The 21,875-nt window shown below is 36.5% G+C and overlaps 1 protein-coding gene across 1 annotated transcript in view; it reads left to right on the forward strand.

The window, feature by feature from the left end:
- The window catches only part of MCTP1 (multiple C2 and transmembrane domain containing 1), a 292,860-nt gene that overhangs the window by 128,698 nt on the left and 142,287 nt on the right, over nt 1–21,875 (forward strand). The window contains exons 10-14 of the mRNA XM_077755308.1: nt 8,638–8,740; nt 10,511–10,613; nt 10,942–11,043; nt 11,424–11,498; nt 13,507–13,626. Of these exons, the coding sequence (XP_077611434.1) occupies nt 8,638–8,740; nt 10,511–10,613; nt 10,942–11,043; nt 11,424–11,498; nt 13,507–13,626 (503 nt within the window). The remainder of the gene's footprint in view (nt 1–8,637; nt 8,741–10,510; nt 10,614–10,941; nt 11,044–11,423; nt 11,499–13,506; nt 13,627–21,875) is intronic.

A 21,875-nucleotide genomic window follows, 5' to 3' on the forward strand; every position in this document is an offset into this window, starting at 1 on the left:
TGTTAACATGTCATAGATTTATAATGTTATTTTCGAATGAATGATGGTTTTACATGCTCTCATTTTTAATTTCTAAAATGGTGAACTGATATAACTTATAAAGACAAAGGTTTTTTGATGTCCTCAAAAAAATATTTTAATGTTTTATTTAATTTTGAGAGAGCGTGAGCAGGGGAGGGTCAGAGAGAGAGAGAGAGAGAGAGATGATCCGAAGACAGATCTGCACTGACAGCAAAGGGCCTAACTTGGGACTCAGGCCCACAAACTGTGAGATCATGACTTGAGCCGAAGTTGGCCACCTAACCCACTGAGCCACCCAGTGCCCCTCCTTCAAAAATTTTTAAGAGTACCTGGGGCTCCTGGGTGGCTCAGTAGCTTAAGCCTCGGAGTTCAGCTCAGGTCATGATCTCACAGTTTGTAGGTTCAAGCCCCACATCAGGCTCTGTGCTGACAGCTTGGAGCCTGGTGCCTGCTTTGGATTCTGTGTCTCCCTCTCTCTCTGCCCCTCCCCTGTTTGTGCGCTCTCTCTCTCTCTCTCTCTCTCTCTCTCTCCTTGTCTTTCTTTCTTTCTCCCTCAAAAATAAACATTAAAAAAAAAACCCAAAAACTAAGAGTACCTAAAGACCAAAACGTTTAAGAACTGTTGCTGAAGTGCAATGATCTGGAGGAGGGCAGTATTGCCCCCTTGAGCATTTTAGAGCTTGGTGGGAAGCTAACCACAGTGGTTAAGAAGCACTACTGGTATTTGGTGGGAGTGGATTGGGGATGTTAAATATCCTACAAAGTATTAGACAATTTTAAATAGTGAAAACTGTCCCATATGCTGCATCATTTAACATAGACATTGACATAGGTTTTAAACCTGTTTCATGAGTCTCTGAGCCTAGATTGCATTCTGAGATACATATTATTTACTCAAATCTTGCAAATGGCTTCCATTTTACACTGTAATCACCAAAGACCTTGGGATTTCCTCCACAGCAGTGCATGATCTGGTTCCCCATTACTTCCCTGACATGTTCTCCAGTTTTTCCCATTGCCCACGGCTCCCCACCATCAGGACGCCTGAGCACACAAACCTTTGGTTCTAGCTCTTGCCTCTGCCTGTGATGTTTTTCTCCAGGTGTCCATTGACTACTCCTATCACTTCCTTCAGTTCTTTGCTCACATCTCACCTTCTCAATGAGGACTACTCCAGCCACACTAGTCAGTTTGTAAACTGTTCCCCTCACCAACATCCTTCAAACCCCTTTTCCTGCTCTGTTTTGTTCTATTTTCCATGAACATGTATCACTCTCTAACATGAAATATAATATGCTTATTAATTGTGTTCAATATTTAGTCTCTTTTTCCCCCTCCCCACCGCAAATAGACTCCAAGAGAGCAGGGACCTTTCCTTTTTTTGTTTATATGTTCTGATATATAGCAGGCACGCAATAAATATTTGTCAAATAAATAAACCTATGGTTTCATTATAAATAGCTTTCTATTTAGTTCTCCTTTATCTTGGCGTTAAAGCATTATATGAAATTTTGAAATCATGATTGGGTAAGTCTAATTTCAAATTAGTAAGGAGGATATTACAAAATCTTTAATATGAAAAAAGATGTATTAGCTCTAATGGACTGGGAGCCACAATTGTAGGGGGTCAGTTTTTCTGACACACGGAAACCTGCTTCATGACTTAGTGAGGAAGAGAAGCCTGATTATCATTACTCAGTCCCAGAATCAGACCCATTGGGAACCTAGTGAGGAGTTTGGTTAATGTATTTCTTTTTAAAAAAAAATTTTTTAATGTTTTATTTATTTTTGAGAGATAGAGAGATAGAGACAGTGTGAGCAGAGGAGGGTCAGAGAGAGAGGGAGACACAGAATCTGAAGACAGGCTCCAGGCTCTGAGCTAGCTGTCAGCACAGGGCCCGACGCAGGGCTTGAACCCATGAACTGTGACACCATGACCTGACCTCAAGTTGGACGCTTAACCAACTGAGCCACCCAGGTGCCCCTGGTTAATGTATTTCCACCAATCAGATGTTTAAAATATGTGTAAGTCAGTTGATGAAAAAAACAAAAGTCAAACCCCCATCCCCGGTGATACAGGAGGGATTGGAAGATATATCCAATGTACATTGTTTTTTTTGTTTTGCTGAACCCCGTGGAATTCCCTCATCAGTGTAGAACATTGTTATATGTTACGACTGAAATTCCAGTTTGTAGAAAGGACAGATGGCAAGGTTGATTATAAGTTTTTTAAAAAGATTAAAGTAGAGCCATTTAAACTGTGACACCTGAGGAAATTAAACCAAGGAGTTTAATTTGTGCAAGGTAGGCCCCAAATAAAAGGCCCCAATGCGTATGAATTGCTTTCCATGCTATTGAAAGCCTTCTGTGTTTTCAGAGACAGGGCAACAAAGAGGTGGTCACTGCGTACCCCCTATACACACATTTCTATAACACATCACATCCAGCAAACTGTGCTGCTTGTCAGCAGCAAAATGACCCCGGACAAAGCCCACCACTGATGGATCAGGATTAACTTTCTATTCTGAGAGCGAGAATATCTTTCAGTATCTTTTGAGTGACTTTAATGCTTAAACCAGTAGTTTGCACAAACTGAAGTCATCCACTTGGCCACATAGCAGGTAACAAGCAAGCAGGGGTGGTGCAGACTTTCCCACAGTTCTTTATAAATATGTTTGTGTTGTGCCCTCAAAGAGCAAGAGCGAAGAGTGACAGAGAATTAGCCAGTCAGTGCATCCTCCTTATCCCTCGGTGCTGTTTTGAAGATTGCCAAAAAAGATACCTATTGGAGACAATTCTGACATCTGTTATTACTGTTGTGGGAATGGCTTTTCACCATAAGAATTTAGGTATTAGATCATAAGCTTTAAAATTTGTTATAGATTTATTTTTTTTAATAAATAGTTTATTGTCAAGTTGGTTTCCATATAACACCCAGTGCTCATCCCCACAAGTGCCCTCCTCCATGCCCATCTCCCCCCTCCCCCCACATCCATCAGTCCTCAGTTTGTTTCTCAGCATTCAAGAGTCTCTCATGGCTTGCCTATAGATTTATTTTTGACTTAAGATAGAAGAACCTCTAATTTTCATTCCTTTGGGAGATTTTTTTCCCCTATAAAAATCCATAGGGGAAAAAATAGCCCCTCATATTTAGATGAACTAGATTTAACTATATTATGGACAAATGCATTAGTCTTAACCTAATATTTGTAAGTATCTATTTAATAGTCATTATATAACATGTATTTAAGTTTCCCTGTTGTAGAGACCCTATTAAAAGGATACAGAAATAAATTTAAGCTAAATATTCCTTATCAGAAATTGTTAAAGTCTTTTTAAAAAAATTTTTTTTAGTCTTTCTAAAATTGTTGCTGATAGAGATGTGTAATCACCATAGATCACTAGGGTCATGTCACCCACTGAGGAAGTCTTTGCCTCCCTTTCCCTTCCTGTTCTAGAGCTAGAGAATGATACGCTTCTTTCTCATTGCTCCCATTGCCCCCTTCACTTACCTTTATTCAAGCACGTACAACCCGGCATCATAATTGTGTATTTACATGCCTATCATGCCCACTAAATTGCGCGTGCCTTGAGTGCTGGACTATGTCTTAATCATACTCATAATTCTGGAGTGAGAAGAGCAGGCATTCAGTAAGTAATGAATGCTTCAAAAAGTATTCCTATTTCTCTCTAGAGAATTGTCAACATTGAAAATTGCAGTGTTCTCAAGCAAGGCTAAGACTCTCTGTTAGCAGTCCTGGTGGTTAATGCAGTCAAACCCACTACTCCAGTCCCCACCATGCACTGCTGCAATTTCTATCTTGCATCCAAACCCAAATCTTCTTTTACCTGCACGGCAAAGGAGAGGGATAGGGCACTTTCTAGCCAAAACAGTGAACGTTAAGGGAAAACAAGCTGGTACCCACAGATCAGCTTTAGCCTTATGACAAGAATGAGTAAGAGGGAGATGAGCAATAATACAATCTGTTCTCATACATTTAGGCTGTTTAAATAGCCAAAATATGATCAGAAACAAAGTTCAGCTTTGCATGCTGCCTTAACTTCTTGCACTTCTAGCCATACAGTATTGAATAAAACCATTACAAGGAGCATCTTCACATCACTGTCTAGGGCTTTCAAGAATACAGTGTTCTTGATAGACATCAACACTGCTTCCTCTAGTCAATCCCACTCCTCAGATACTCTCAGCAAGCAAAGCAGCATATCACGGGGTCTCACTGGAATGATAAAAGGATGAAAGGAAAGAATAATTAAGGAGATAATGAATGGTTAGGTCCGTCACTGGTATTTCTGTGATTGTTTTCAGTTGTTTAAGTGGCACATAATCAAGGCTGCAAAATTTAGGAACTGAAAAGCCAGTCATTTAAAGCATCATTTAGCAAGCCAGATAAGCACATTAACTATGTGTAGCCACTTCTTTAAAATAAAACTATGGTGAATGCTTTTTAGTGGTAAGTTTATAAAATTTGATATTGTACGTTTACTATTATTTTGGTTGAAATTGCTGTTAATTTTTAATTACTCTTGAATCACGCCATGGCAGAAGGATACTTTCTAAATTAGTAGAAAATAACACAGTGTGTAAAGACCTGATGTTGGCATCCATTACCGATAAATGTAAAAACATAACTTTTTAGAAGGGAAAGATGAATAGAAGTTAAATATAAAATTGGCTGCTCTCTCCTTGCGTAAATTTTCCTCTTTGCCAGATTCGAGAGAAAGCTACTCTGAGCACTTTGTTGGATGCTTCTTGTCCTTGGGGAAAAAAAGACTGACTTGGCTAAGCTCAATACATTGTTTTTCATCAGTAAATAATAAATAACAGTATCAGTCGTAGTAGATTGTTCACTGTTGGTATCTTCAAACCCATTGGTTTTACCTTCAAAATATGTTCAGAATCCAATCACTTTCCTTAACCTGAATTATCACAATATCCTCCTTCCCTCTACCTCCTCCACTGGCTTCTCTCCACCTTACACTCCAAATAGCAGCCATAAGATCAAATACCTCCAAAAGCTTCTCCCAGCACTTTCAGAGGAACCGTATTCTACAGAGACGTGCCCCCTCCCCATACCTCACCAAATACTCTCCTTCTGTCCCCAGTTTATTCCTTCAGTCACACTGACTTCTTGGATATTCCTCAAAACACCAGGCACAGCTATTTCTCTGACCTTTCCACAGTCTGTTGTTCTAGGTAACCCAAAGCTCACTCCCTTGCCTCTTTCATTTCTTTTTGCCCATATGGCACTTTTTCAGTGAGACCTTCTCTGACAGTCCTTTTAAAAATTGCACATATATACAAACACTCCTCATCGTCCTTCCTATGTTTTTCTCTACAGCACTTATCACCTTCTAAAGCACCATAAAATGTGTGTATCCGTTGTCTTTCTTTTTCCTCAATGTAAATGCCATGAGGTCAGGATTATTATTATTTTATGCACCTCTGCCTTCTCGACATATAGAACACTGCCTGGCACATGGTAAGTAATAATTATTTGTTGAGTGAATGAATCTGTAGTCAAAACATTAGCCAGCTCTTCCCATGTGTGTGGCCTACTAACTACAAAGATACAACACATTTATTAAGAAAAGGTCTTGCCTAGTGGCTTATGTTTACCTACATTTAATTAAAGCTATGTTAAATAGTATTTTGGTGGGGCGCCTGGGTGGCTCAGTCGGTTAAGCATCCAATTTTGGCTCAGGCCATGATCTCATGGTTCGCGAATTTGAACCCCGCATGGAGCTCTGTGCTGACAACTCAGAGCCTGGAACCTGCTTCAGACAGACTGTCTCCCTCCCTCTCTCTGCCCCTTACCTCCCCACACCCTGTCTTTCTCTCAAAAGTGGATAAACATTAAGAAATTTTTTTAAAATAGTATTTTGGTCTAAGGTAAAAGGTTCTTTTTTTTTTTTTTTTTATGTAAGCACCATTCCATTTGGTACAGTGGTTAATATGGTCTCTTAAAAATTATGTTGCTTACCCATTTCAAGTTATGAGCAGGTACATATAAGAAAATATTTTTGCCAGTGCTGGCTGCCACTGGAATTTAGTCCAGCAGAATGACTGAGAAGTGCTTCAGAGGGTGCTCACACTATTTTTGGTGCAGCATTGTCGCGGCGCTTTAACATCTAATAGAAAAGAATGACTGAGAGAATAAGTAATGTGGTAGTAGACAGTGGATATCAGTTTTCCCTAGGAATGGTCTTGAAAAATAGTCAAGTAAATGGTAAGACAATAAGGATGGGCACTGCCTCATGGGCATAGGCTTTGATAAATGTATTTGTTTTCTAACAAGGTATGAAAAGTATTCATCGTTAAGAACAGATTTTCTTTCTTTAAGACTCCACATCTTTTGTCAGCAAATACAGATAGAGTAACAAAGAAGGTGGTGAGTTCAGAGACTTTCCATGGGGTTGAAAGCCTCTTACACTATTGAATATATTCCTGTAGAAAAAGAAAATCAAGGGGAGATTTTTCATCTTCTGCTGATAGAAGTTTAAAGTAATTTTTTCTCCCAGTAGATATTAGTTTCTGGAATTTGTTCTTACGTTTTGCAATTGAACAAGTGGTACAACTTTGACTGAATCTCTTACACATTGTTGGTCACTTGAGGGCACGTAAAACCAAGTCAACTAAAACCTAATAGTAATTGAAGTAGAGCAAGTGAAGATGAGGAAACACAAATGTCAAAAAGTACTCTCTTTATGTAGTCTTTTTCTTTTTACTAAATTAAGATGTACACGAATGTACACATATATGAGAAATATTAAAAGGAGGTCCTAGGAAGAGTGTGAACATTCCACTTGCCTTTTAAGTAAAAGTTTCCAACACTAATCAGTTAAAGTTCTATCTAAAGTGATAATAAAATCATTACTCTTTTGACATTGAATTCTATTAAATATGGCGTTAATTTTCTCTCTGATCATTACAGATAGATATGTTTTCTCTCTCCAGCCCTTTTGGAAACTATTTGACATGGTAGTTTATGTCCTCTTCTTTCATGCATACCACAGTGCCCAGGACAAAGCTACTTAAAAAGAAAATACTTAATATGGGCTTTAAGAATAAGTAAAGTTTTAGAAATTGTTCAAATCTACTTTTTATGCTTGTACTTGAATTCCATGGAGGAAAATAAAATTGTTGATGGGACGAATAAAACCTATTGTGTTTTAATGAACAAACTACTCTTTTTTGAATTCGGTCTACCACGTTGTATATAAAAAAGGATAATACAGATCCTAAGGCAGAGATAAAATTTCACCAGACCTCAAAGACTTTCAAGTCTCTATTCTTCAGTCAAAATAGTTCCCAAGACCAAAAATTGAAAAGACTGCAATACTGTTAAATTATGCAGTCAACCTGGGTATCTGAGGCCACTGAAAAACATATATATATTTAATCTCTCTTTTAATATAAAACTAATACATTAAACTAAAAGTGAGTCAAAGTTTGTACAGCTCATTTTAAGAATTACAATATGGAAAGTAAATACACTGCTATGTGGGAATACATAGTTTATCCGTTACTGATAGCTAATGAATTCCTTCCTATTAAAATTTAATTGAAAATCTTCAATGATATTTAAGCTTTCACAGAAGTGTAAACTACTGTGACTACAATTCACAATGCATCTAAAACAATTATTCTTTATCATTAAAGTTAATAATATGCACATTAACCTCTTATGTAGTCTAAATCAATATTGTAGTTTAAAAGATATGACCTCTGGACAGCTTTGTCTAAATATTGATTTCATTGTCATTTGTATAAGGTATCAAACAAATTACATGCTGCACTAATATCATTAATGCTGCCCCAAAGAGCCTCTGACTTTATGGGGTTCTTATAATACCAAACGTGACATTACAAAATATTGAGGATATCACACAATATAATTGCCAAATAGACAAGATTTGACTAGGCAGAATGGAGTCCCTGCAAACAGATGATAATTTCCAAATTCTTTACTCTCAGTGGACAGAAAAAATACTGGGCTCTTTAACATGCGAACTGGTTGAGCGGTTAACTTTCAAATGGAAGAATTTCTTCTGCCTCAGAGGGTCTAATTTACTTCTTGTGATGCCATAGATATTTCAGGAGGGAATCTAAAGACACATTAAAATGGAGTAATTCTATAATATAGCAGTTTTCCCAAAATAAACTTGTTTAGGAGTTTCTGTTAGAAGTTACTAATGAGTCCAATGAGTTGGGAAAATATATACATAAAAATGAAGGGGTTGAGCCTTTTAAAGGATCATTATAGAAATACATACAAATTGACTTAGGGATGAACATGTATCACATCTCTCACAATTATTATTTTGTAAAAAGAAATAAGCACAAATTGAAATACCAGCTGTACAATCTTCTCTTTTCCACTTTTTCCAGGTTCTAAATTGCTATGAATCACAACAATCGTTAACATTATCCATTTATGTCTAACTCTATTTTGATGTTGTTTTTAAAATTTTTAAACTGTACATTAGTTCTTGTTTTTTATAAAACTTCTTAGCAAAGAGATGTGGCTGTGATCATGGTCCTGTGAACTGTGGGTGCTATTTATACTAAAAATGTTCCCCCCAAATCTCTTACAGGCAAAAGTGACCCATTTTGTGTTGTTGAACTGAACAATGATAGGCTGCTAACACACACTGTCTACAAAAATCTCAATCCCGAGTGGAACAAAATCTTCACATTGTAAGTAATCATTACCTTGAGCTCACTTCACAAATGGAGCTATGATATTTATTTTTGAGATATTTGTGTGTGCGTTTATTCTTGACTGATTAACAACTCAGTGCATCTGGACTGCTTTTGCTGGCGACACCGAAGATCATAATTGCATTACCTTTCTGATAGTGAAGCCTGGGAAAGTGTATGCTGGTTTTCTGTGTTTTCACAGATTTTTTTTAACTGAGATTTTTATATGATTTGACTAAGGGTTTTGCTCCCTTTAACTGAATTGCCATACCGCTTCTTCCTTTTATACTTTCTATTGAAATTCTCCCCAAATGCATTGACACCAGGGAGGACAAAGCTCTATTTGTTCCATTGCTCAAATCAGCAAACAATTCGGTCTCGAATTCAGAGATGCTTTAGTTTTGTTTTATTGCGTTTCAGCACAATAAGAATATTAAGTATTGTCCTAGTTACCAGAGCACCATTTAGGTTGATTTTTTTTGTTTTAAGAAAAAAAGTTTATAAATCTTTTGACCATACACTAAAAAAGCTGCTAATCTACACCAAAGTATCTCCTAAATTCATTTTGTGTGTGTGTGTGTGTGTGCGTGCGTGTATGTGCATGTGTGTGCGTGTGTTTTAAACTGGGCTTTACAAATGGACTCTGAACAAAAGAAAACTCTCCAGAGTACTTCTTAAAAGTTTTCTAACATAGTTTTATTTTTTTGTATATGAAAACTGCTAAATTCCTCATTAATTTCTTATAATGTCTCAGCTTAAGAGCCAGTAACTAATCAGATTTAATTATCTGACCAATTTATCTTTAAGGAATTCCACATTTTTATAGGAGATGAAAGCCTGGTCAGGAGACTTGCACTCCTAAGAAGGTTGTTGAGAGTGTTTTTCTCTGGAATGCATAATTGAATGAATAGGTTTGATTATTATCAAAGCCATTAATTGATTGTGCCCTGATAAAGCCTCTTCTCACATGTGGTTGCAGTCTTTCAGTAATGAATATATTCATTTTTTTGTTTTCTCTTAATTCATGTTTTCTTGGTAAACAGTTTGATCAAAGAATCAATGCTGTCAGCAATTGGGGTTTATTTTTCCAGAAACAAAAATGAAGAGCTCACACAGTTGTTTATTAACATGCGTTGTCTTTGGAACATAATGGAACACTATTTAATTTCTAAATCCTGGGGTGGTACAAAAGCTATCAGTGTTACATTTTCTCCATTCTGTTTTCTGTGTTGGTTAATTTTTACTATAAACCTATCAGAAATAAGTCAATGTTTTGATAAGAACTGTAAACAAAAAGATGTCCTACTGCTACAAAAAAAAAAATATATATATATATACTGTGACTCTTGCTGATATCAAATTTACTAAAGTTTTACTTGGGGTTAATAGGAAAGTAGGGATTATTGTGATAATAATTAGAGGGAAAAGCCTCAAAAACATCAGCGCCACTTATTGATGTTTTATTTTTTACAATAACTTATTCTGCACCCATCCAGATGGAAAATTATATTTTATTAAAAAATTATAACTCGAAATTACAATGGTGTTCAAAGTTCCAGATAATAGAACCGTCACTGTAGTCTACTAAGGTGCATTATGGGAAATTCTGTCAGATACCAAGCTACCTTGTATACGTGGATATGCAAATAGCATACATTAAAACACATACACACAAAATCAGCTGGAACCATCTAAATTTTCAAAAGCAGTTTTGTTCTTGTTCTCCACTGATGAAGTCTTTTTTTCTTACGTGTATTTATTATGCAGCAACATTAAAGATATCCATTCAGTTCTTGAAGTGACAGTTTATGATGAGGATCGGGATCGAAGTGCTGACTTTCTGGGCAAAGTTGCTATACCATTGCTGTCTGTAAGTTTTATTCACCTGACACACTGCTCTGTGTTGCTTTTGCTCAAGGAAAAAAAAAACCCTCAGCTCTGTATCTGTCATTTCTCAACCAAGGTCTGTAATAAGAACACTAAAAATTTTAACATACTCAATTCACGGCCATGTTGAATCCCATGATAGTTAATTTTTCCTGACAGACTTGATCCTGGTAATGAACAGGTACTTGTCAGAATTGCCACAGTTGTTTTGGGTTCTCTGTCAGTTTCAGCAGCTGGGGGTCAAAGGTCACTGAGGGAGTGTATTCAGTGGAGACCGCGAGACAGACGGCTGTCATGTCCTTTTCCCGCAGATTCAAAATGGTGAACAGAAAGCCTACGTCTTGAAAAACAAGCAGCTGACAGGGCCAACAAAGGGGGTCATCTATCTTGAAATAGATGTGATTTTTAATGCTGTAAGTCTTAACTTTGGCTTTTTTGTACTGCTAAAGAGTTCAGTTTCATGAAAGCTTTTGTTCCTGATTTGTAGAGAATTTCTGTCATTCCTCATTTTCTCTAAACCTTGATGTATCCTGGAGAATACGCTTCTGCCACTGCCTGGCACACCCACACTTTCAGTTATAGTTGGCGGCTGCCACTGCGGCTGTGCTTCGGCCGCTGCCTGCCGGCGTAAGAAAGGGAAGCGCATGCATGTGCAACTGTATACATTTATATTTTATGAGCACAGCAGCCAGGACTTTGAAACTTTAGGAATTATTGCAAATTGAACTGCTTGAAAAACTTATAAACATCTGTAATATATTAATCCATAACATACACATATGTTGATGTATAGGTGAAAGCCAGCTTACGAACATTAATACCCAAAGAACAGAAGTATATTGAAGAGGAAAACAGACTCTCTAAACAGGTAAAAAGCAAGGAAAGATTAATCCCTCTGGGAAGACCTGATTATATCTGTAAAACATCTAAGTAAATTCAAATAAACTTTGGAAGTATGGGGTGGGGAAGCCTATGGAATTTTTGATCATCTACTTATGTGAAATGGCTCGCTCTTTTTCTCTTTCTTTCTTTCTCTTCCCTTCCTTTCCTTAAGAGATCAAACGAGGACAATACCAAACTAATAAATTGGAGGGGGGTGGTCAGAATGGAAAGGGGATACTGTAGGTGCTGCATAGAATGGCTATGTATTCATGCATTGGTGTAAGAATGATCATTTTGAACATAAAATACTGTCTGGTTGCCATGGAATGTGTAAGAGAGAACACCAAAAACTGAGGTTCATATATATGTCCAGACCACCCACAGGTATGATGCAGGTGTGTGTAAAGCGAGCCCTGCATAAAGCTCTTCCCTCTAATCCACAAGAGAGGGGGCTTCATCGGTTAAGGGAAACCTTCCTGTTAATTAGATTTTGACTATGATCTTTTAGAAGTGAACTTTTATTGGCATTTTTTAGCTAAGAAAATAGAAAATCAGCACATCTGATTTTCTGTCATGAAGAAATTTTAAATAAGGGTTGATATCTTGTAATTAGACAGAGTTTTAAATTAGGTTTGTTGTCAAGTTAAGAAAGGGTACTAAGCTACCTCTTTAAAAAACTGTTTACTTCCAATTAACACAGCTAAAATAAAATGTTTTCCTTATGGCTATAAAGCATACAGAACTCATTTGTGTGTGTTAAAATATTTAACAATTTTCTGTGCTATTAGAAGCCTAAAATTGGTTTTGTTTTTAATCTAATCAATTCACCGTAAACAGTGGGATCTTCGGTTGTTTAAAGACAGTGCATGAATTACAAATGCAATATCTATCTAAGTAGCAATACAGATTACATTTTTTCATAATTATAGACAAACGTAATGAAAGTAGCTCTAAAAGGAAGGTGATCAGGGTAGGAAGGAAAACAAATAGGTGACTCTTTTCCCGAAAGAATTTCAATTTTAACAACTTGTTAAAACTGGTTTGCATGTACATGCATCTATATTTAGATACACACATATACATATTTTTTCCATATGACCCCAGGAAGCTTTACATAACTTCTTTAAAATAACCAAATCACTATTGAAGTATGTTTGGAATTAGCAAAATATTAACCCATAGACATAGTAGTCTAATTATTAATACAGCTGTAGATCATTTTTTGTATCATCATCTAGCATATGGGCATAGTGGTAGCCATGCCTTGTTTTAAATTTCAGATTTAAATTAATCAATTCTCATATACCTTTTTAATGAAAGATTTTGTAAAGCACTTGGTTACCGTAATTTTTTTCTTAACTCCAAAACTATGAAAAAGCAATGTTAAAAAATAGGTTAAATTTGTTTTGGAAAAGAGAGACAGAGAATTAGACTGAGAGAGAGAGAAACTGAGAGAAAGAGAGAGACCAAGATGAAAAATTAATAGTAAATAAGGGAGAAGCCCGCAAAAATAATGAAAATTTTGTTTTCTGTAAAAAAGGCAATACTTGTCAGGTTTTTCTCTAAGACCTCAAATTGAAACATTCCACATTATCCATTTCACTTTCAAATATCTTGAAATTAAAGCCTATTAAGAATCTTAAAGCCACAATAAGATTTAAGAGTTTAAAAATATATTTAAGTTTCCCAGTATGCAAATGTTTTTAATTTTTGGAGACTTTTGTCCTTTTGAACAAAGGTAGCCCAATCCACGTAACAATGTTATTTGAGAAAATATATTTAGCTCAGGAATTGTTCTTAGAATTCAGTTCTTTCTGCTCTCTCCAGAGATACTTCTCTTCCTTAAGCTCGTGAGCCAAATTGCTGGGTATATTCTTCCAACTTCATTAACTTTATGAATCCTTTTTAAGTCACACTAAACTTGAAGAATTTTGTACCATATCTGATGGTTTTCAGTCTTGCAAATTCTAATAATATTTCCATCTTCCTTACAGCTGCTCCTAAGAAACTTTATCAGAATGAAGCGTTGTGTCATGGTGCTCGTAAATGCTGCCTACTACGTTAATAGTTGCTTTGATTGGGATTCACCCCCAAGGAGCCTCGCTGCTTTTGTGGTATGATAATTCTTTATTACTTACATTGTTATTCATTAAATTCAGTAATCATAGCTGCGTGTTTCTGTGGCTATAGTAACAGTTATGTTGATGTGGCCATTTTAAAACTCCTATTTCAAGACTTGACTGGACAGATTTGCCGTGGGCAGGAACCTGATGGATCGTTCAAGGTCTGAGTCCAAGAATACATCCCCCACCCCCAACCAGATTTCCGGAAAGCAAGATATCTCAGCCAGTATTTAATTTTCTCCGTGACAGTTAAAAAGTAAAATTTTACATATTGCATAATTCCAAATCCCAATAGCAGAGCCAAGAAAAGTCCTTAGTGTTAAAAAAAATTAATAATCTTGACCATCCTCATTTTAATGTTATTGTTCTATAGATTTTTTTCAAAATATGAAACCCATTGGCAGTAGAATGGTAATATTTTAATATGTGAATCAGTTGGAAGTAGATGTGACCTATTTAAGAGATGTTTTATTTCTGAGATTGTCAGTTTTTAAAAAGGCACAAGTGAGAATTTGATAGATCCAAATAGTCCTCTAACAATGTTCATCTTGTAGCCTTTTACTTTGGTTATTTAAAAACTGCTGATGAGACCAACTTGCAGAGCCAGAAAATCTGAGAGAATACTTTCCTCTGTGCTTTAGCTGGGATTTTCTGCTCTCACGTTAGTTTTGCTTATTCAGGATTTCAGTTTGAAGTTTAAGTGGAGCCCTTCTTCTGAACTCCTTTATTTTATTGTCATATTTGTTAGAATATGAGTACCTTATGCTTCCTTCTAGTTTCCAGTTTTGCAGAATATGACTTTGTGAAGGGGCTCATAAGAAGAGCCTTAATTATAGTAACAAATCAACATTTTAGTATTACCATTCAAATGAGCCTATGCACATCTGTTGAGCACTTTGAGCTCCGTCCTCCTCTCAGGCCTTGTATAGGACTTTCATTAATGTCTGAGCACATGGAACAAAGAGTGTGTATGTCCCTTTGTGTTGTAAGTTACCAGAAAGTTAGGCAGCTTGCTTCCCATAGACATGTTGTTGTCTCCTTAAAGAAAGCGATTGCCATCATCATTAGGTTTTGGAAAAGAAAAATCTGCTTCTGTCAATACTCTTTTAGTTAGCTCTGTCACATAATAAATACATCGGGGTACTGTTAAGCAAACTTGATGATGATTTTTCACTATCATAGAGGCACTTTGATGTTAATGAGGAAAAACTGACACTGAGTCTCTATGTATATTTAATGCCATTACTTCCAGGTTCCCTGGGCCTTATAACAGACGTACTAATATTCTCCCCAAAATGCCCCAATACCGTCTTTGATTCACTTCTTCCAAAGTCATTCCACACAACTGTTTGTGAAGTTTGAAAACAGAGAAATCTATATAATTATATCATTTGTTCAGGAACATTCATTTGTAATGCTTTAGTATCACAATATGTTGTGTAAGTCTTCATAAACTTCCTCTTGCTTCTAGAGGTCACTCATGTAAAACGAATTCAAGATGGCAGACTTTTTTCACAGTTTCCTTCTGATTGACAAAAATCCAGTGCTGGAATTCTGAGAAACTTAGGTACATGTACATGATAATACTTGAGTGGTTTCACTGTAAGGGTATCCAAGTTCACTGGGGAAGACAGATAATAATATCTCTCCTAGCTGGTAGTCAGTCTCCAATAGCCGTCATCCTACGAAACACAAACTGAATGTGAGATGCTTGCAAAAAAATGAGGGGGAGCCCACAGTAAAGGTGAGAAAAGGGGCTGCAGACACAAATGCAGAGAAGAGGGCTCACAAGTAGCAATGTGAACGTGCAGTAAGAGTACTTTTGAGAAGAAATGATAACATTGACAGTTTTGTTGGATGGAAGCACTGAATTATACTCTACTGAATGTGATTAAAATAATGAACAACAAAACTGAACTGGACCTAAGCTGGGCCGACCTTGCGAAGGGGGGCCCTGCCTTTTCCACTCTGGTAGACCAGCATCACCTGCAGAGTAGCTAGTACTTGGTAGGCTCCCAATATAAATGGCTATCCAAATCAATAGACCAACCAGTAAACCTGTCAATCAGTCTGAAAATTTTTCTTCTTAAGTGGAGAAATTCTTCTCCAATGACGCCAGATATGTAAGGCTTTGCTCTAATAGAGCTAGTTATTAAATGATGATAGACATAGGCTAATGCTTTGTAGCAACTTTCCCTGGACTTTCATTTAAATTCTAAACTATTTCATAATCCTCTAAATTATAATATAATAATCCTCTATATAATAATAACAAAAACAACCAATACTTATGTGCCAGGAAACTGTTTTATAGGCAATAATGCACGAAAGTGCTTTTGATGCATACATGAATCTAATGTTCCCAGTAACCAACAACAATCTACAAAGTAGGTATTATTATTTTCCCAATATACGGAGGAAAAAACTGAGGCACAGAAAAGAACCTTACCCAAAGCCACACGACAGCTATTCTTTTCTTTCTAAAAGAGCTTTTACGATATGTACCTTGTAATCTAAGTTATCGTAACAATTCAGAAAAAAAAATACTATAGGGTTTTTTATTCATCTTAAAGATTTTAAGTGATGTATTTAAAAATGAAATGTTTCAAAGATCTCCTTGCATAACCAGAGCCTTTCTAGGCCAGTTTATTGAAAAGAACTGCTTTCCATTAGGAAAAGAGTATGAGCAGCACCCCATTGTTACAAACATATTGTTCCCATCATTCCCTGTTGATGGATCTCGGGTCTATTATTATAATATTGGTTCCACTTGGCCCACTTTTTCATAAATGCAGCTGCTTCATGGAGCACATGCATTTGCACCATTATGTGGCTTGGTTTTAGGCCCAGATCAGTAAACTTTATAATGTTTAAGTGCCTTTTTTTTCCTATTCCGTTTTCTTTTTCTTTTCTAACTTCCTATCCAAAAATAAAATATAGAATAATGAAATCAAAATGGAAAGACAATGGTTTTTTTATCCCAATGTCAATTCAAGTGGAAAGCCTAAGAAACACAGGGTTAGAGATGTTCCGGCTCCTTTGGCACTACCTGTGTGCTCTGGGGAAGGTGCAGAGCCGGCTGACGATGTGAAGCTGCAGGCGACCTGGGAGGTGAGGGATAAAATATAAGCAGACATGTTCCTGGGAATGTCCTTGTTTTTGTGTGCTATGAATTAGGTTTTTAAATTTTACTATGAATATTGTATGCCTAAGAGCGAACACAGACGTATGTGGCGCAGAAGGCGCGGCTTGTCTTTTGGAATCATCTATTGTAGACGTGGAAATGTCTCATAAATTGGGCCTAATTTTCATCAGGCTCTTGACCAGACATTTGTGTTCTTGTGGATGTCAGTGGGTGCAACGTGGGGGAAAAAAACGGAGTGCACACTCTCTCTTTCCCTTCAGTACTGTCATTTCTCACTGTAATGAGCACAAAAATAATTGGACAACTGAGCTATCAGTAAAAGGACACACTTCAGTGTGCGTCAAAGAATTATTTTACAGGACAAACTTTAATCTTTAAATGTGATTGTAGATAATTTGTGGTACCATCTGTCCATTTGGAATTGTTTTAGCCTTTTCTGTCGTTATACAGTAAGTGCCGCTGTGTTTAACATTAACATTTGATATTTTACACATTTAATTTCTGTTCTGCTGTGTGGTCCTTAGGGAATGGAGTGCTAGTGCTACATGAGAGAGACAAAGTATTGATCAGTTAACATTTCAGCTACATTTATGTATGTCGCAAAATTAATGAAAATGCCAGACAAAAATGTCAGAGTGCACAAAAAGGTAGAATTTAAATTTGGTAGTTTAATGAAAAGTTTAAGATGTGCATTATCAAAAATGTCCTCTTGACTTTAAAGTACAATTCCTAACAGAAGAACTACAGGGAGACACATATTTTACTTAGAGGAACAATGAACATGAATTATGAAGAGATGTCAACCCTTCCAAGTACCTTGTGTCCCAGAACCAGCATGTTTGAATGCTTAACTGTTACTCATAAAACACGTTTGTTTCTGTTCGTATCTGGAAGGCTACTGGCTTCAACCTTCTGTGCTGACCAGCCTATGAGGCAGGCTTCCTACTGAGATTCTCTTCCCTTCCCCCCTCCCCTCCCCCACCCCCAGGTTTTCCTTGGTATCCATGTGTTCCTTTTGTGTCAGAACTGAGAATTCCCTCTACAGCAATTCATCGAGGCCACTCTGGTTCATTACTCGTTCCTTTCTGGGTCCTTTTCAAATGCCCGGTTTTCCTTTGCCTCCAGATAATTTGTGCTTCACCTTCATTCAATCCCCATTTTAGTAAAGGATCACACTCGGGACAACAGCTACTCTCAGAAAAGCTGGGCCATTATGCAGGAAAAGAGAAAAAAACAGAGATGATGTATGCAAAGAATGACATGAGGCAGCTCTGTGTAGCCAAATGATTTTTTAAAAAATGGAGGAAGCACAAGCAAGGGAGGAAGAACTGAACTTGCAGAGGCCAAGGGAATGCAATACAACGATCTGAAGACAATAGGCTCCCGAGGATACCTTATCAGGTATTTTCTGTGTGCAAAGCCTGCTGCTATTAAACAACATATGGATTTTTCTAAAAGTTATTACAAACAATAAGGACATTTTAAGTGGCCTTCATGTGCAAGGACTAAAAGAGGAGCATTGCTTAAGAAGAAACATCAATGTGCAAACAAAGGCATATCTACATCCCCTGTAGTTCGAGTCTTAGCCTTCATGCTAGTGAGCAATATAGGGTGATTGCACTGGACATAGGAAAGGTAACTTTAAGTTTCCAGCAGAAATTTCTGCCTTCCAAATTTAAGGACATCAACGATACTATACCAATGAAAGTATGCTTCAAATCTATGGCAATTTTCAAATGATTTGTATAGAAGCTTTTGTTGGTGTTGCTACAATTATTTTTTAGTGCTAAGCAGGAAAACTGGAAATGTTCCAGATGTAATTGTTGTTATTTTCCCTGCAACAACGAAACAGAAGGACCTTGGAAAATCAGAGAAACAAGTACTAAAGCAAAATGATCTATAACTCTTGTTCCTATCCTTGCATTCTTTAATTTTCCTAAAATTATGTAAATCTAAATTTCTAAGCCCACCTGTCCACTCTTCTTCACTTACACTATCCTCTGACATAAACATTTATTAGGTGTACTAAACAATGCTTCCAATCTAATTTATACAAAATTTAAAGGTGCATTAAACATTTCCTTCCCAAATGTGTGAAGAAAGAAGAAAGCCTATATAGAATTTCATTGATTTAGAAGATTGTATACCTCCAAAATGACCCAAAATTCCTTTTACAAAATCAGAGACTATTGACACTTAGAAGATTCCAGTACTACAGTTTCCTTTTCGGTAAATAGATTGTATCCCCAATTCATATGGACATACCGACACTTGAAGTCAATGCTCAAAATATACATTTTTCTCCTAAATTTATCTGATTTCCAAGGAAGAAAAAAATGTTCAAATGTTGGCCAATAAAAACTTAGGTTCTCTTAAGTGATGCCAAAGCTTTGCATATAAATTTTGCAATTATATAAAAGCCCCTCGAAGATCAAAATTTAGAAATGAGTTGACTTGAAGGTTGATCACACACAATTAGCTAAAAATCATCCATGAATCTTAGGAAATGTAGCAAAATCAAATATTAATGGAACAAAGCATTTTGACTAGATTTCTCAAATCCTTCTTGAGGAGTGTTGCTCTAGCTTAGCTTCTAGATCTATTTAAATGTGTAGTCTGTCTGTTTTGTGTTTTAGCTGTTACATCTACAAAGGCAGCACTTCTGCAAACCAGTGCATAGTTCTCTTTAAATGGGGCCAACCCCCTTTTTGGTTTATTTTAATAAATGTCAGCAAAATGGCCTCCTGCTCTTCGGAGGGAGATAATCACCTAAGACACCAAGTCTACTACTCTCTGAAAAGCTCATTCCTTCTAAATTTTATTGTATATTTACAAAAAGAATTTAATTCTTAGAGCACGTGACATACACATTTTCCTATTATCTTTACCACTCTCCTTTGTCTTCAAAGGAAGTAGTAAAATGCTGTAACCCAGGCATATATTCTTCTGTGGGTGATTTGGGGAAAATAAAACTACTTCAGTTTTTCTCAGGCAAAATGCCGTTGTGCTATATTAGAATCAAACATAAACTGCAAATATCACAAACATAACTCTAATACCTTTATGAATTCAGGAATTAGCCTTCTTGTGAATCTTCATAGTTCGAGCAATGAAAGCTGGGGCAGGAGGGGTGCCAGTGCCTCAGTGTGGTCTCCTCCTGGCTCTCTGGCCGCTGGGCCATTTCACCTCAAGCATTACTTATCAGGTAGTTGCAGCCTCAAGACCTTTGTGGGAGCCTTTAAAAATAAGTTGCTTGGTCTAGACTGTAGAACTGAGTTGACTAAGGATCAAAAATTAGAAAATAATCACTCTACATCCTCAGATTCCTAAGCCAATGTTCTCCTCCTCAGAAGAGTTTTCTACCTTCCGGCTTCAATTTAAACGGTTTGGTACAAAAGAGCAAGCCATCTTCTATCGTGAAATACTATGTAACGTGTTTTGCAAAGAAAAACGTTTGAATGTATGATATTCATTCATTATATAATAAATATATAAAAATAATTATATATATAAAATAATTATATAATTTATTTTACTAAAATTTTGTAAAGTAATAAGTCTTCCGAAAGATTGTAAATTATAAGAGAAATGCAGTCATTAATATACTTTTGTCAGTAAGTTTACTCGACACATATTTTCATGCCCCTTTGTATCAGGTAAATATGAAGAAATAGGAGTAAAGTGGTGCCATTTTTCTCTTTTGAGCAGTCATAATGATATACCTTAGAATTATGAGTGTGTTAATTTTCCACGGGACAAGCTGACTTGAAATGTTGTTAAGTGACTTATTTCGGTTTTTTGTTGCTCTTTCTCCTGCCGTCATTTTACCACATTTGACCACTATGGTCAGAACTGGATGTGGACCCAGTAGTCAATCTTGCCACAGTAGATGTGTGAGTTATGGCTCCACATTGCACCTTCTCCTGGGCTGTGATGACTGAGGTCCAACACTCAGCAAGTGGCAACATTAGAGATCAGTAAGAGAGTCAAGATGAAAAGAGTAACCATTTCTCACGTTCACACCAGTCACCAGCTATTGGCTCAAAGGGACATAATGAAGAGAAAATCAGAGAAAAAACTAACAAGCAAGAAAAGATGGAAATTATGTTAAAGTGTCAGTAGATCTTTGGATGAAAATGAAAGGCAACTCTGATACTGGAATAAAAAGAGATGTTAGAGCTAAAACTTGGTTTTCATTTTATATTAAATCAGTGTTTCTCAATGCTTTTTTTTTATTTTCAACCCCCTAAGAAGAAAATTTTCATTAAATGGGAGAAAATAAATGCTAAGGGAATAAGATTATCTCAGGGAGTGTTGAGTTTTGGAGGGGCACAAATCATTGTAATATCTAAGTTTCTTTTATTCTCCCCTAAGAACCAATTTTTGCCCCTCGGGTGTCATATTGCCCCCCATTGAGGATGCACGCTGTAAATGAGGTTTAATGTGACTTTAACTCTGTTTATTTTCATGCTCTTGGTAGTGAAGTCTAGTTTGGTTTTTCTGTTTACATGCAAAAAGAAAAAAAAGTTATTCCCATAGCCAATGCAGTCTGGAGAAAGAAACTGTGTGATCTCCATGTAAAATTATTGACTACATTAGAGTCTACTTCAAGGAAAGATTTTGTTTGGCTTCATAGAGATTAAAGAATTTAATCTTAACCTTGTGAAAACCCATTTGAGAGTTTTCTTCTCTACACCAGTTCTGAGGGTACGTTGTTGTGCTTCACTGAAATGGAGAAGTAGGGTGAACATTAATTCTGGCTTGAGTAATATAACCGCCATCATTACGAGGGTTTGATGGGTTTTGTCTATACATTGCACTGTATTTATGACTAGTAGATAATCTTTATATTCTTAAATGAGTATCATTATGTCTGAGATATAAAAGCATACTTCATTAGGCTTGATTACCCATTAGATCTTCATTGGAAGGGAAGGAAGAAGGTTGTAGAATAGGAAAGTCATTTAAAATGGTGAAGATACCTGTTTTACTGGCTATTCTGCATGTCAAGTTATCTAGTTCCCCATAGGAATCCCAAACTGGAACTATTGCAATTTATCAGTAATATGTAAATATATGGTGTTCTATATCCCAC

The sequence above is a fragment of the Crocuta crocuta genome, unplaced genomic scaffold (assembly GCF_008692635.1).
Source record: "Crocuta crocuta isolate KB4526 unplaced genomic scaffold, BGI_CrCroc_1.0 scaffold42, whole genome shotgun sequence".
Lineage (NCBI taxonomy): Eukaryota > Metazoa > Chordata > Mammalia > Carnivora > Hyaenidae > Crocuta > Crocuta crocuta.